The sequence below is a fragment of the Aspergillus clavatus genome, genomic scaffold (genome assembly GCF_000002715.2).
Source record: "Aspergillus clavatus NRRL 1 1099423829802 genomic scaffold, whole genome shotgun sequence".
NCBI classification, from domain to species: Eukaryota; Fungi; Ascomycota; class Eurotiomycetes; order Eurotiales; family Aspergillaceae; genus Aspergillus; species Aspergillus clavatus.
In genome coordinates this window covers 1,519,186-1,534,056 of record NW_001517097.1, presented here as the reverse complement: position 1 = coordinate 1,534,056, position 14,871 = coordinate 1,519,186, and the positions used below count along the sequence as shown (strand labels likewise).

The 14,871-nt window shown below is 53.3% G+C and overlaps 5 protein-coding genes across 5 annotated transcripts, besides 1 other annotated feature; 1 reads left to right on the top strand and 4 right to left on the bottom strand.

Moving 5' to 3' along the window:
* Positions 1 to 111: 111 nt before the first annotated feature.
* ACLA_038600 (uncharacterized protein) lies at positions 112 to 1,228 on the top strand (the record flags this gene model as incomplete). The annotated part of the gene is made up of 2 exons (XM_001271074.1): positions 112 to 326; positions 385 to 1,228. 2 exons carry the CDS (start codon positions 112 to 114, stop codon positions 1,226 to 1,228), a joined length of 1,059 nt encoding a protein of 352 aa, XP_001271075.1.
* Positions 1,229 to 1,438: 210 nt separating this feature from the next.
* On the bottom strand, positions 1,439 to 2,089 carry ACLA_038590 (actin-related protein 2/3 complex subunit 5 family protein; the record flags this gene model as incomplete). Its single annotated transcript, XM_001271073.1, has 2 exons — positions 1,439 to 1,661; positions 1,731 to 2,089. 2 exons carry the CDS (start codon positions 2,087 to 2,089, stop codon positions 1,439 to 1,441), a joined length of 582 nt encoding a protein of 193 aa, XP_001271074.1.
* Positions 2,090 to 2,909: 820 nt separating this feature from the next.
* On the bottom strand, positions 2,910 to 6,760 carry pmcB (putative calcium-translocating P-type ATPase(PMCA-type); the record flags this gene model as incomplete). The annotated part of the gene is made up of 5 exons (XM_001271072.1): positions 2,910 to 5,080; positions 5,134 to 5,276; positions 5,325 to 5,755; positions 5,806 to 6,605; positions 6,664 to 6,760. 5 exons carry the CDS (start codon positions 6,758 to 6,760, stop codon positions 2,910 to 2,912), a joined length of 3,642 nt encoding a protein of 1,213 aa, XP_001271073.1.
* Positions 6,761 to 8,780: 2,020 nt separating this feature from the next.
* On the bottom strand, positions 8,781 to 10,773 carry ACLA_038570 (FAD binding domain protein; the record flags this gene model as incomplete). Its single annotated transcript, XM_001271071.1, has 4 exons — positions 8,781 to 9,355; positions 9,421 to 9,507; positions 9,566 to 10,056; positions 10,145 to 10,773. The coding sequence occupies 4 exons, from the start codon at positions 10,771 to 10,773 to the stop codon at positions 8,781 to 8,783; spliced, it is 1,782 nt and encodes a 593-aa protein (XP_001271072.1).
* Positions 10,774 to 11,248: 475 nt separating this feature from the next.
* Positions 11,249 to 13,171, bottom strand: ACLA_038560 (uncharacterized protein; the record flags this gene model as incomplete). The annotated part of the gene is made up of 1 exon (XM_001271070.1): positions 11,249 to 13,171. One exon carries the CDS (start codon positions 13,169 to 13,171, stop codon positions 11,249 to 11,251), a length of 1,923 nt encoding a protein of 640 aa, XP_001271071.1.
* Positions 13,172 to 14,660: 1,489 nt separating this feature from the next.
* Positions 14,661 to 14,691: a microsatellite.
* Positions 14,692 to 14,871: the final 180 nt, after the last annotated feature.

Here is a 14,871-nt window from a genome sequence, read left to right as displayed (position 1 = left end):
ACATCTGCTCGTCCTGACTCTCTCTTGGCCTAATTGCGGTTTGTGAAGCTACTTTCAAGGCCAAAGAATGCTCTAGAGCTCTAATCAATCTCTAACCATTCTCAACCCATCATGTCACTCCGCCATCTGTCCCGTCGAGTGGCACTGGCCCAGCCCTCATACATTGCATCGAGGACCTTCGCCAGCCAAACTCCAGGAAACCCAGTCTTTGAGGTGTTCAACCGCAAAGTGAAACATCTCCAGAAAGATCGCGCAGCTCGCAATGTGGAAGAAAGCCGAAAGACAGACTACATCAAAGATGAGGTGGCCATGCGGTTGTGTGAACGGTTACTGGCAAGCTCTTCTTCTCCGCTTACTCCCCTCTCATCTGTAGCTAACCTTCAGTTACGAACAGGATATCAAGCGGGATTTCCCCAAAGTCCTCGATCTAGGCGCGAACAGCTGCAACATCGCCCGTGCTCTGACAACGCCCAACCCCGACCCCAGCACACCAACATCTCCACCGCTAGCAGACAAAATCTCGCAACTGACCTGCATCGACACCTCGGAAGCGCTCCTCTACCGGGACGCCGATGAGCCCGTCACCAGCGGAATGAATGTGGAGCGGCAGGTCGTCCCGAATCTCGAGAGTCTGCCCTTCGAGCCTAACACCTTCGACGCCGTGCTCTCCTCCCTCTCGATGCACTGGGTCAACGATCTCCCATCTCTGCTGGCACAGGTGAACACGATCCTGAAACCAGACTGCCCGTTCATCGCGGCCATGTTCGGCGGCGACACGCTGTTTGAGCTGCGCACGTCGCTGCAGCTGGCGGACCTTGAGCGGCGGGGCGGCGTCAGTCCGCATGTGTCGCCGCTGGCGGACGTGCGGGATGTCGGCGGGCTACTGAACAAGGCCGGGTTCAAGATGCTCACGGTGGACGTGGAGGATATCGTTGTGGAGTTCCCGGATACGTTTGCGCTTATGCAGGACTTGCAGGCGATGGGCGAAAGCAATGCCATCTTGCATCGGGAGCTGGGACCCATCTCTCGCGATGTGCTCTTAGCGAACGAGGCGATATATCGGGAACTGCACAAGGAGGAAGGGTCGAGAGGGATCCCGGCTACGTTCCGGTTGATCTATATGATTGGGTGGAAGGAAGGCGAGGGGCAGGCTCAGCCATTGCAGAGAGGCAGTGGAGAGATCAATCTGAAAGACATCCTTGGGGGTGGATCATTCGAGAGACCATAAGATGCCCTTCTGCCTGGAAGATCATTTATCAAGCAATATGTATGATATGAAGGTTGCGTAAAATCTAAAATGGATATTCGCACAGCGCAATGTAAAGTAAGCTGAACGCCCAGCTCGGAGCCCCTAGTTCGCTGCAATCCCTAGAAGAGATAGGGAACCACTATGGCTCCTCCAAGTCAATCCGAACGTCCTCCCCAGTCCCACACCACACTAGACCGTTCTCCGATCCGTCATGACTCGAACAATCGACCCGGTACCCGCAATCTCAACCAATTTCTCATGCCAGCTCAGAAGCACACTCATCTGCTGACCGCCACCTCCCTCGCCGAGATTACGCGCCTGGATCTGCGAGAATCCAGTGCTCTGCGGCGACATCGACTTATGGGGCGACTGCACGCCGCTACCGGGGCCTGGAGCAGCCATCCCCTTGTACCTGTGACCCGTCAGCAACTCCCCCCCCCTCAAATCGTCCCGCACGATAGAACCGCAGCCATTAACGTACAGATACTTCATCAGGCAGTCCGCTCTCTCCGACCCGCCGGCCCCGCCGCACACCCCCTCCAACACGCGGGTCATCTCCCCCTGCCGGATCCCCTGCAGCACATCCACAACGGTAGCCATGTGCACCTCCTTGGCGCGATCGTCTCCGCCCAGCGGCGCGGTGTCGAGCACATGCCGCAGGGCGCCTTCGGGGTCGCCTCCGCGGAGCAGCTGGCGAACTTGGGTTGCGACGTTGGCGGCGTCGGAGGATGTCTCGGGTGGGGGCAGGGTGGAGGGGAGGAGGGTGTCCATGGGGAAGCTCACGGATGACTCCGGATCGAGGACATCGATGTTGATTGTGCGGTAATTGAGTTGGGCCATGGTGTGCGGTGGTGCGGTCGTTGTGGACACGGGGTAGTGGTTGGTGAATTCAACAAGGAGAGGACCTCCGGGGAGCTATTGATCAGCTTCTAGCAATCGGGAGATAGATTGAATAGTCAGGGACTATGTGCTAGCGCAAAGTATGTCATTATTTGCGAGATCTGTAAAGTGTCGGGTGGGATAAATACCCAGTCCAGCGCCCACGGGAGGGAAGCGGGGAGAAGCTTGAGAGTGACGTGATGCGAAGAATGGGATACAGGAGAGATATGGATGCGCCTCCCTAGAATGAAGTCGAAAACAGACCGTGTAATTAGATTGGAATATGCGTGAATCAAAGACAAAGGAGGAATTGAGCGACACAGAGGGAACTAGCAGGCAAGATGAAGTTGACGCCTGTCAACGATGGGAGATGATGCGGCGGTGCGGAGAATCGGCCTTGGAGCCTAAGGCAGGAATCAGCCCCTTATGATTGTCTTTAACTTCCTCTGTTACTACTACACTACTACTTACTCATAAACAACATCTTGAAAATCTTGGTTGAATAAGTACAGAGCTGCAACCTTGCACTCATTTTGCTCTTTTACTCTCATACAGGCCTTCTATAAAGTCACAAATCGCTCAAAATAACAAACAGCCAACAACGCCGGTCATCTGTCTTAAGAACAGACGATGCAGTATGGAGACAGGAAACAACAGTAATCCTCCCATATGTACAAAGTGTATGCTGATAAATAGAATCATGTCGTTGTTCACGTATATGGTGCGAGGCCGTATCCCAGAAACAAACCGGGGAGCGGCCGAAGTTCGTATAATAAAATCATTAAGAGGTCGTAATAGTGATTGGAGGCACCACGACTGGTGTTGGTGGTGCCTTGGACGTATGCTGTTGCTCTAGATCGGTCCAGGGAGATTCATCCTCGTCCGGATTGGAGTCGTCTTGCTTTCCGTTCCGGCGAAAGATACGCCGGCTGAAACGTTTCGCAGGTCGGACCATCGAAGAAACCATTCTCTTGATGACGCTGAAAAGTTTGCCAACGGGCCGCAGGATAACCAAAACGACTCGGACAACGACATCAATCGCGATCTCCACTGGCCGGTCGGGCGTCAATCGCAATACCACGGCCCATGGTAGACAAGCAATGGCGCAGATGATACAAACACCCCACTGAAGACCATCGAGGCGAGTGACACCGAAGGCTGCACCGCCGACGTAGATGATCATGACCTGGCCTGCTATCATGATGCAGTTGATGCCCAGAAACCAGTAGTTTCGGAACATTCCCTCGAAGATATTCAGCTTGTTATCAAGCCTCCGGTTGTTAAATTCGTTGAAGATCTGCATCCACACGAAAGTGTTGAAGACGATGGTGTCAAGCTTCAGTTGAGCATTGTCGCCCAGATGGCCACTAAGGATTTTGTCACCCACAAAATAGAGCATGAAGGTAACGGCGAGCTGGTAAATAGCTTGTCCAATGATCATCTTCCACATGATCACGGTGAACAGCGATGCGCTCTTCGGGACAGGTTTGCGGTCGAGGATCTTCTCTGTGGGAGCATCAGTCGCAAGTGCCAGGGCCGCAAAGGTGTCCATGATCAGGTTGACCCAAAGCAGCTGGACTGCTGTCAAGACACTTCTGTTGTCTTTGCTGTAAAGGGAGGAAACAAAAGTCAGGACGACGGCGGTGATGTTGACGGTGATCTGAAACTGGAGGAATTTGGCGACGGCATCATTGACGGCTCTGCCCCAGGCAATTGCCGTGACGATAGACTTGAAGTTATCATCAAGGAGGATAATGGAGCTGGCCTCCTTGGCGACTTCGGTGCCAGCAATTCCCATCGAAAAACCAACGTCGGCAGTCTTCAGAGCTGGACCATCGTTGGTGCCATCTCCAGTGACGGCAACGGTTTCGCCCAACTTTTTGAGCCGTGCGACCAAGATCCGTTTATCTTCAGGCGAAGAACGGGCAAGGACTTGTAGGCGGGGAATGACCTCGTCCATCTCACTGTCGGACAGCTGACGGAACTTGGGACCCTCCATGACAATGCCGTCCTCGGTTTTGATGCCGCAAGACGATGCAATAGCCGTGGCTGTTGCAATGTTATCACCAGTGACCATCTTGACCTGCACACCTGCCATATGGCACTTCTGAATTGCAGCAGGCACCTCAGGTCTCAAAGGATCCTGGATTCCGACAATACCGACCCAGGTCATGTCGCAGAAGACATCTTCAAAACGAGCAGCCGACGAGTCATCATCTGCTAATCGAGCACCCTTTGGTGGCCAGCTGGGGAAGTCTCGGTACACAAGGCCAATAGTCCGAAGAGACTTCTCTGCATATGAATCAACGGTACCGAGCATCTTCATCCGGTCTTTCTCGGAGAAGGACTCTGTCATGACGCCACCTGTGGACGAACTCAGATCAACGATCTTTGATGAGCACGCGGAAACCATAATCTCGGCGGCTCCCTTGACAAGAAGACGATAGCCAGCGGTATGATCACGGCAAACGACACCCATGCACTTGCGGGAAGAGTCGAACGGGATGAGCTGGACGATCTCCGCAGAGGCACGCTCCGTAGTCACATCCATGCCAAGGAAGTCCTTGGCCATCTGTAGTAGTGCCACCTCCGTTTTGCTGCCAATGAATTCCTTGGCACCATCTTTCTCTTCTTCGAAAGCGGTGGAGTTCAGCGCAATGCTCTTGATGATCAGGTCGCGGATGGTGGTTGAGCATTGTTTGAAGAGCTCGGCTACGGTTGTCGAATCGTCGTCATCTTCCGTTCTGTCCTGACTGAAACGTTGCCCGGTACCAAAGGTACCTGCGACGACAGTCATCTTGTTTTGAGTCAGAGTACCCGTCTTATCGGAGCAGATCACGGTTGCATTGCCCATGGTCTCGCAAGCACGAAGCACACGGACAAGGTTGTTCTCCTTGACCATCCGCGTCGTGGCGAAGGCGAGAGCAAGTGTCACGGCCAACGGAAGGCCCTCTGAGGGAGTGCTTAGCTAGATGCAGGTGCATGCGACAGGATAAGGTACGAACCAGGGATTGCCACAACGATCACAGTGACCGCAACGATCAGAATGTCGACGAATTCTTTGCCCTTGACGGCAGGACTGCCAGGGTTGTTCGAGAGATTAGCGACAAATCTAAAGAACAAGGCGAAGAATAAGACGATTGCCGCGCTGATGATCATTAGTAAGAATTTTGTATCTGAAAGCGATGATGCTTACCTGGAACCAAGCCATCCGATCCAATTGGCAAGCTTTCCCAGCTTCACCTGGAGAGGGGTAGGGTCATTCGTCTCTTGCAGAGAAAGCAAGATGCGTCCATAGGACGAATACGGTCCGACACTGGTCACTAGGTATGTTCCCACGCCCTCGAGGACTTTACTGCCTGAGATCATGAAGGGGTCGAGTTTCCTCGAGCCATTTCCGTTTACAAGGCGCTGCCAGACTTCGTCTCCATTGATCTTCTTCATCTGGTCCGATTCTCCAGTGGCGGAAGACTCGTCGCATTTGATACCATGGCCAGAGATGAGAATGCCATCTGCTGGGACGGAATCTCCTGGTTCCAGATGGAGGACATCACCGACCGTGATATCGAAGATGGAGATCATAGCCACTTTTCCAGAGCGGACAGCTTTGACTTCCCGGTCGTTATTCTGTAAGCGGATTAGGATATTATTCATGGATATCAGACTGGATCACCTACCCTCTTGTTCAGCTTGGCAAACTGGCGCTCCTTTTGCCAGTCATTTGCGGCGGTCACGACCGTCACAATCAAAATGGCCACACAGATAGCGACACCCTCAATCCAGTCCACTCCATGTCCAGCATCGACAGTCTCGTAGATGCCTAGAGACAGAGAGACGATAGCGGCGATTGTGAGCAGAATGATAATTTTGTCGTTGTAAGCCTGCCAGAGTAGCTTCAGAAACCCAGTAGACTTTCGAGCAGGTAGCCTATTTTGGCTGAAGATGCGTATGCGATCTTCAAATCTCGACCCACCATTTGCTGCTGTCGTTGCATCCTGTGTATGGGAAAGTCCCTTGTCGGAGGGAATCGCTTGCTGGAAATCGATCGAGCCATCTAAGAGCGTCTCGTCCTCCGAAAGACCAGACGTCAAATTCGTCCGCAGACCCCTTTCTAACCCACGCAGGCCTCCTAGCGCCTGGAAAGCGGCCAGGGACTTGGGGTTCAGCATCTTGTTCAGCTGGCCCGGCGAGAAGGCAAATTTGTTGTTTTTGACAAGGAAATCTTGCTCATTTCGAGGATCCGGGGTCAGGGCACCAGAGAGAGGTACATCATCGTAGGCTTCCCTCGACACCAGCATGGTCACATCCGACCCGGCACGGGATCTTGTGATCGTATCTGAAGCTGAGGCGAAGGACTCAGATCGCGGACGTAAGGTGTCCCCATCGATCGAGCTCGGGGTTCGAGGGACTTCATGTTGCACCCTCAGCCGGTTTGCATCCACTGATAGGGGGATATCCAGCGATAGCGAAGGTTGCTCTGAATGTAGAGAGGAAGAACGCGATCGCTGTCAGTGTGTCAGCATGTGTGTCTTCACCACGAGGCTGGAATGCCGGACTGTATACCTCTCCATGTGGACCGACTGCCTGAGGGCTCAATAGCCCGTCCTGGCGGTTTCCACCTGGCGTCAGCATGGTTGGGCCGACACGCGTCTCAGGTTAGCAGAAAGGTATGGATAGTAGTATGAAGGTCATGAATTTAGATATGAACAGTGCAATGAAAGAGGGGCCCTCGTCATTTTATCGTTGGGGATCGTTCAACCTCTCTATATTGAGCCAATCACGGATCAAGAATCAGACACAGCCACCTTTTGGGAAAGATTGATAAACCATCACTCAAACTCCCCCATTTTACTACAACTGTTCAATGGGAAACTTCTGACTACCTGGAGCCTGCCTGCTCTCAAGGCATGTGGGTTCAGAATGAGGTGACTTTGATCGATGCCCAGGGATTTGGCCCAGCACAGCCTGCCTTGGTCAAACCAAGACAAAAATCAATAGGAGGAACCTTGTCTCGGCCGCTATAATACAGAAACAAGAAGGGTAAATACTCTGTTCGAAACTTCAGGCCAAAACATGCTCCATAGTCCCTCAGTCCGCATCCGGTGCCACGGACGAGTAAGTCGAGCGGTATAGACGCCAGGGGTTTCACACATCCACACCTCCCCCAACCGCAAATGCAGCACTCATCGGCGCCTACGAAACAATCCCAAACGCTCGAACATCGAGACGAGTGTATGGCCGAGGCAAGAATCTTGATGCAATGAAGGACCAGTGACGCGCAAAGCGGTGCGAAGCATATGACCGGTTCGTCAAATCAGCTCATATCGTCAAGAGCCAATCCCTGGAGCGATGGGCAAATTCCAGACAATTCACCCTTCGGGGATGATGAGCGCATCTGGATTGCTTCTGGAGCTCTAAGTGGATCGATCTCTGCCGCCAATTCACTATTGCTTGCTGCGCCTCTCTTGGCTCACTGCTGCTGCTGCCCTCCATCGCGCAGATGGAAGAAACTTGAACGACCTTCTCGTCTAGGCATTGGAGACTAGGTTCTGCATAATTTGCATTCCGCAGGCGACAACTAATCATCATTTTCGCTGTTCTTCAGTAGTGCTGACTTGACCTGGCGGCTCGCTCGATCTGTTGCCAGTTGACATCCGGATCAGTAACTATCGAGGGGGGTGGCGCTGAACGCCACACTTCAGTGACCATGGGACTCTCTGTGGCTGATGGCCTCATGGAGATACCCGTGGACGGCTGGGTTCGATAACCTGCTCAAACGTTAATTAATTAGTTAGATAGGATTGACTGGTAGGTTATCTCGAACTTGCAAGGGGAGAGCAAACCGCTCAGCTTAGCGCTCGCAGCATCGCAAATTACTCAGGGACCCAAGTGGATCGATCTGTGGCGCAGATGTGGCGGTGGTGGCTGGTGACTATCATAGTGGTAATAGTGAGAGTCAGAACTATGAGGTGATGAGGCTTAAGAATCACAAGATTTGAGCTTGTGTGGGACTGAATAATAATGGCGATGATAGTGGAGAGAGCAAGGGGGGATAGAAACCAGGATAGATAAATGGAAAAGAATTCAGAAGCAGAGGACGAAGTAAGGTATGAGAGACTTTACTTCTGTCGGTCCTCCAGGCAGCATCATTATTCTTTGGTGCTGTATGTGTAAGGTATTGTCATATACCACCAAGAATACACTTTGTTGGATAGGCTGTAGCAGTGTTATTTTGGTATTACAAATACAGACTGCATCTTGAGTACATCTCACCGCAACCTCGCTCCGAAAGGTACTTAAGAAGATCACCTGTGCCCTGCACCAGACTTAGTATACCGGAACTGGATAGCAGCTTAGACAGCTGCATGCAGACTACCTAGTTGGTTCTATCATGCAGGCGAGTCTTATTCCAGCCTCTGATGAGGACTCTCATGACTAAATGTTTATAGTTTTGATTATATCTCCAAGCCACCACTAGCTAGCTGCGTGGTCGTACAAAGTATACATAACTAAATCCTCGGTACCCGTCAGCAGGGTGACTGATGAGAGCCTCAACGCCGCACCAAAAGGGTGCATTGGAGTTAAATTCCTAGCCGCATAAGCCATAAAGCTCAGAAGCAAACGAATTGCCGCCACTGAGAGATGCTGGATCTCATAAACAGTCAAAGTCATTGTCCGCATCAGCATGCACCGACAGCTCGGCATATCGATTACCCAGACCACAGAAACACTGTCTTGACCGTCCAACCTCATCATCTTCCGCCTCCTTCCGGCCCAGAACGTCTTCCATAGCCCACGCAATACGCTCAGCCCCCAGCCTCGCTCCTTCGAGGTTAGGCGCTGCAGGGCCGAGACGAAGAGAAGCCAGCCTCCCCGTCACGAACAGCGGCACACCGGGTTGCCACATGAGGTCGTCCGTGATGCATGGCAGCCCCTGCTTCGTCTCGATGGGGTAATCACGGTGCATCCGCTGCAGCAGCGGCATCTCCTGGACATCGCACTTCATCCCCGTTGCGAAGTAGATGTAGTCGATGGGAGGGAGGTCTGGGATCGGGGGGTCGGTGGTGAGCCGCCACGTCTGGGTCAAGGGGCAGTACTCCTTGTCGCAGATGACGGTGCGCGTGTGGATGGACACGCGGTTTCGGGCTGCGTGCTGCTTCACGATCTTCTGGTACCGGGGCGTGATGCTGCCGCCGTTTCGGGCAACCTTGATCATCTCGAGACGTTCTGGCGCGGTCAGTCAGCATTGAATGTATGTTCCAAAGCGGCAATATTGGGCAGCGAGGACTGACCATCGTCGGTGTCGGCGGACCAGAAAGCGGCCTTTTCGTAGTTCTTGAACTTGCCCACCCAGGTCAATCCGAAGTCAAAGTGTTTCACTACGCTGGTTAGCATCATGTGCAGTATCCATCTGCTCGCCCCAGTGGACACTCGTACCTTTGAAATCCGACCTCATAATAAACCACACCTTGGTCACACCCTTCCGGACAGCCATATCTACGATTTGCGCAGACGACAGCCCCCCTCCCACGACAACGACGTTTGTCTCCTCCCTCTGCTGCATCTTCCTCTTCACATTGGGACTAGGGAATGCGCGAATCTCGGTACTATGGCAGGCGCCCATCCGCTCGTCTGCGGACAGCTCAAAGGGCAGCATCTTCGTCTTCCCCGGCCCGATAGCCAGCACGACAGCCCGACTATAGAACCTCGATCCATCGCTCGCAGTAACAGTGAAGATCTTCTCGTACGGTGAGATCTCATCATCGTAATCGTACTGGATATCCCCAACCTCCCGCTGGAGGATCATCCCCGGCGCATTCAGCCCGTACCGCTCAACGATACTCGCACAATAATCCGCGAAAAGCCCCGTCGACGGCGAGAAGTAATCCTTGCGATCTCGCTCATCGATCTCGGTCTCCCCCATGGCTCTGTATCCATCAGCCCACTCTCCTTCCCACTCCGCTCCCACAAAAAGGGGGGGGGGGGAAAGTAGAAGATAAAGAGAAGGATACTCACACAGCCCTCGCCCTCATCCTCTTCTTCCTCTTATGCTTGCTCACTTCCTTCCCCACACACCCACCAATCTCCCACAGATCCGCCTCGCGGCCCGTCTCCCGCGCATACGCAAGCATCCCGTCGCGGTCCCCGGGATCCACATGGAAGAACATCGGACTGCGCAGCTGCGCAATCTCAAGCGTCCGGAACGCAGTCTCCCACCGCTGCATCCACCGCTCGCCTGTCCCGTCGAGCACGAGCACAGAGACGCCAGACTCACGCCGGGCACCCAGCCGCTTCTCCCCGCTCATGTCCGTATCCATGTCCACCGAGGATGGAGACAGGGATGACGCCAGCGACGGCACAGAAGACGCCGCCGATATTGATGCTGGTGCTCCGCTCGCGCTCGACGAGTCGCTAGTTCTGCGCTTCGACGCGTGCGCACGCCACGGCTCCGCCCTCACGCCGTTCAGCTTCCGTCGCTGCGCCTGGACGAGTGCCATCCGGCCGCTGTGCTTGTTGATCCAGTGGTAGCGCTGGTGTTCTTCGTCGGTGAACATGGCGGATGGGGTTGGTTCGTGGAGGCGCGCGGCGACGGCGAGAGCGCAGGGGCCGGCACCGATGATGAGGACGTCGTGGAGGGGGGGCATTCTTGGGTTGGTTGTATGGGGATGAAGGTGTAAGGTTGTTGGTGTTTGATAAAATGGATGGAGGAGAGTAAGTTGGTGAGGTAGTGTATGTGGATGGCCATGATGGGGTGTGCTGTTCTCGTGGATCATATATGTATGAAGTTGGTTGTGGTGGTTGCTGGTATTGTCCACCCAGGTACTTGGATCCCAAGGTCCTTGTTGTGCCGCTTGTGCCTGTGAGGGGGAGGAGGATCATGATGATGATGATAATGATGTGCCTTCATACGGGGACCCTGGGGGTGATAAGAGGGACTCAAGCGACATTGGCTATTGTGAAGATCGCTGGAGGACTTATCGACAGGATGAGCTGCTCTTTTCTCATAACTATAATGATGGTGGTCAGTCTAGCTACCATTTTATCACTCAGGCAAGACATATCAGAAGTAGAAATTACATTACTATAGTCATAGATACAATGAATTCTAGTGTCAATACATCACTTGTGCCATTTCTTCTGCTTCTCCCCCGTTGAATTGGCTCGGTGTCGGGGTACGCCTCCTCCCTCGCGCCGATGCCAGGCGTCTTGCGGCCACACCCAGCCCCGAACTCGCTTTGCGTCCCGCCGCTCGCCAATCTGTGGCTCGGGAATCCATTTGTCCTTTCCCTCCGGCAGGATGCGCTGCCGGGTCAGTGCACCGGGTCCACCCACGTTGAGGTGAGCAGAGGGCTGAGACGGCAGGGGCACCGATTTGGACAGCATGAGCAGAAAGTACAGAGCCAGGCTGGCCGTCATCGGTACGTTGAGACCATCTGTCAAGTGCAGAGAGTCAGAGTCCGACGCGGGTGAGAGACGGTCATGGGACGGTGCCGGGGAATGTGGTTGGGTGAAGGAACCCGGCCGTAGTCCGAGTTGTTCGACATCCGCGGCTATGTTGGTGGGAATGGGTGCGGAGACCTCTAGGAAACCAAAGTACGGTACATCGTCGCCTTCATCGCATCCTGCTCTCACGCAGACAAGCTCGATCTCAGTGATGATGAAGCCGTACCGGCATGAATGCTCCCGCATGCAGCGCTGCAGATGAGCCAGTCCGTTGAGGTATTCCACCCGGCGATGGGGCGCTTCAAGGCGCATGCCCGTGTTCCAGCGATCGAAGCTCTTGACAATGCCCACTAGCCGGCCACGGGGCATACCTGAGCTAGTTTTCTCGGTGTCGGACGCATAGTTGGCCAGGAAATGTGGTCCCCCGGTGTTCTTGCTGTTCGAGGCGCGGGCGTTGGGTGCAGTGTAGAGCTTCAGATGCTCCGGTCCCTGGGACACTGCCAGCGCCGCATTGACCCGTGGCGCATACATGTCTCGAACAAGACTGACTAATGCAGATTCAGACTCTGGAGCAAGCCGAGAGCCTGGCACTACGACTGGCGGAGTCAGATGCGAGGGGATTGCGGTTTTCAAGAGCTTGGTAAGACCATTGATCGAATTGAATGTGGGCAGCGTGAACGACGTCCAGCTACGCAAATTCCTGATGTCCCACCAGAAGTAATCGTGCATACCGCGAGTAGGCACCACGCTGACGTGACGAACAAGGTTAATCGCCTGCACCGAAGAGGTCAGGTAGGAAAGTAAAGTCGTGGATTGAACGGCCACTCCCTCTGCGTGATGGGCCACCCTGACCGGCGATGGCTGCGCGCTCGGGACCTGAGCGTAGCCGTACGGCGAATTCGGAAGCACCAGCGCCGCATGGCTCTGATGGTGAACCGGCGACCGAGACCTGTCAATAGGGGGGGACTCGGGGTAGGACGGATAGACTACAATGTTTGGAGTCACGGGGGTCACAGGCGCAGATGGAGAAGTGTACTTTGGAAGGTGTCTATAGGTCGGGTAGCCATAACGAGACAGAGTGGCTTCATCAATGCTGGACACTGAGCCAGACCGAGAGTGTCCGCCAGAGATTTTGCGCTTGTGCGAGGGCGTGATGCTCACAGGAGATGCCAGCGCAGAGCCATTGTGAGAGCCGTACATGGGCGAGGTTGAGGCTGGCGACACCAATGGTAGGCAATCCGCCATCTCGATGACATTGCGCTGGATGATCTCGCGACGCCTGGGAGGGTATGGCAAGAAACCCGGTGGGTTTCGTGTATTGGATAGAACGCGCCGTTGGCGCTGGGGTCCGGGAGCCGGCGCAGGCTCAATCACAACGTCCTGCGATCTGATCTTTGGAAGTAGAGCGGGGCCATGCTGATGTCTAGGAGGAGAGTCGTCCCGTGGACTGGTTCCGGCAGTCATTGCAGACCATGGCGAGGAGTCATTGGAGTAGATGGACGAATCGGACGCGTTGCGGTTGTGAGAAGCTCCAATGGGCTCCACCAACTGCAGTCGAGGAGGCGTCATCGGCTGATAATAGGGATAGTCGAGAGACATGGTGTCGATATCCAATGAGGGAAAATAGAAGCAAGGTTCTTTTGTCTTCGCAACGAGTGATCAACAGATGGGTGTACGGAAGAGCCAGCTTCCTGAGACACGTCAAAGAGCAATGTGCAATGTCCACCAACGAACTGAAGGACGGAGGGAAGAAGAAGAAGAAGTGAGAAGAGAATGATGAACACTTGTTTCAGAGCGAAGGGCTAACACAGTCGAGTCATAATCTATCTGAGTTGAGGAGTTCTTGAAGCATTGAGACGGAGAATGTTTGGACATTAAATGCTCTTCGATCAGGAACCATCCGGTCCATGTATAAAAAAAGCATCCGACAGACAGATCCAGAATAGAACAACCTGAAACATGGAGGAGGCTCCAAGTTGACGCCAGAGAAGTAGCCATATTGGGTACTGAGGACTGCCAAAAGTGAGGATCTCGCAACACGGATTGCCGAATCTGCCAGTGAAGATGCACGAAACAGGCGAGATCATGGAGCCGTCCCGGCCAGGAACAGTGTTTCATCTGGCAGTCGCGCGTCAAAATGTTACTAATTTTTGCATCTGCTTCATTTCTTCAGGACTTGAACATGATCCTCACACATTCCTTGTAGGGAATGGCGCGACGTCGACTTGGAAGAAAAAGATCTATAATCGGCAACACTTGTGTTTCGTGCTATTCTCGGTAATTATAGCTAATTTAATGAAGAAAGTCGTTGCAGAGGGACGAGCGTAACGCCTGGACATTCGTCAGTGGGCGGCAAACAGATACAGAGTCAGGTACAATCGACTGGTGATACCTTTGGGGTGCGTGGCTCCTTGTGATGTACTGGTCTGAGTCCTCGAAGCGCCGGAGAGGAGCAGTAATTGCAACGGAAACAGCTGTTCGTGACACACAAGAACCATTTCGGAAGTGCCTCGATCGTCCACGTCGACATGTCCTGGTTTCAGGATCTATCGATCTTGCTCTTTTCTAAGAATACCCTCTTCTCTAGAGAGTTGCTGGTGAAGCCGAGAGCAGTGGATGTGGTCGCAGTAGGCGCCGGGCCATCCTTCACCTCGGCGTCAAGCTCGCTGAGTGGTTCACCCCTGAAGATGTGTGCAGATGAGCTAGAATGCCATTCTGGAATAGACAAATCAGCTGCTAGTAAAAAGAGAAATGAATCAAGTTTAATCAACAGTGTATTTTGAGATCGGGAGGGACAGTAGTAGTGGGATATTAAGGGAAGGAAGAGGAGCGCGGACCGCGAAGGTAGAGAGAAATGCAACACGGAGTATAGTAATCGCGAAGTGCATGCCATCCTACCCTACAGTGCGTACAGGGATGCGTAATCAATAGCACAAGGAACAGTTAGACATCGCCGTCAGAAACTAGGTTGTGGGTGATGAACAGGTATGCCGCCCATATGGATGGTAGAGTTATGATCAATGTTTGTCATCAAAAAGAACATGGCATTGTAGAGGTCGTAATAGCTCAATTAGAAGATATTATGGACAAAAATAAAAAAAATAAAATAAAAAAAAAAAGCCATCGCATCTGTTCATAAACCCGGAAGCATTCCAGTGCTGTCGGATGGCAAATCCCACTCGGATAGTATGATCCTTTCCCCTAATTTTCTGGGGGAATGGCGAATCCCAAAACGTGGTATTAAGATAAAAAAAAAAAGGCCAGCAGGATCGTCTGCTGCAGAACTCTATCAAGGTGCT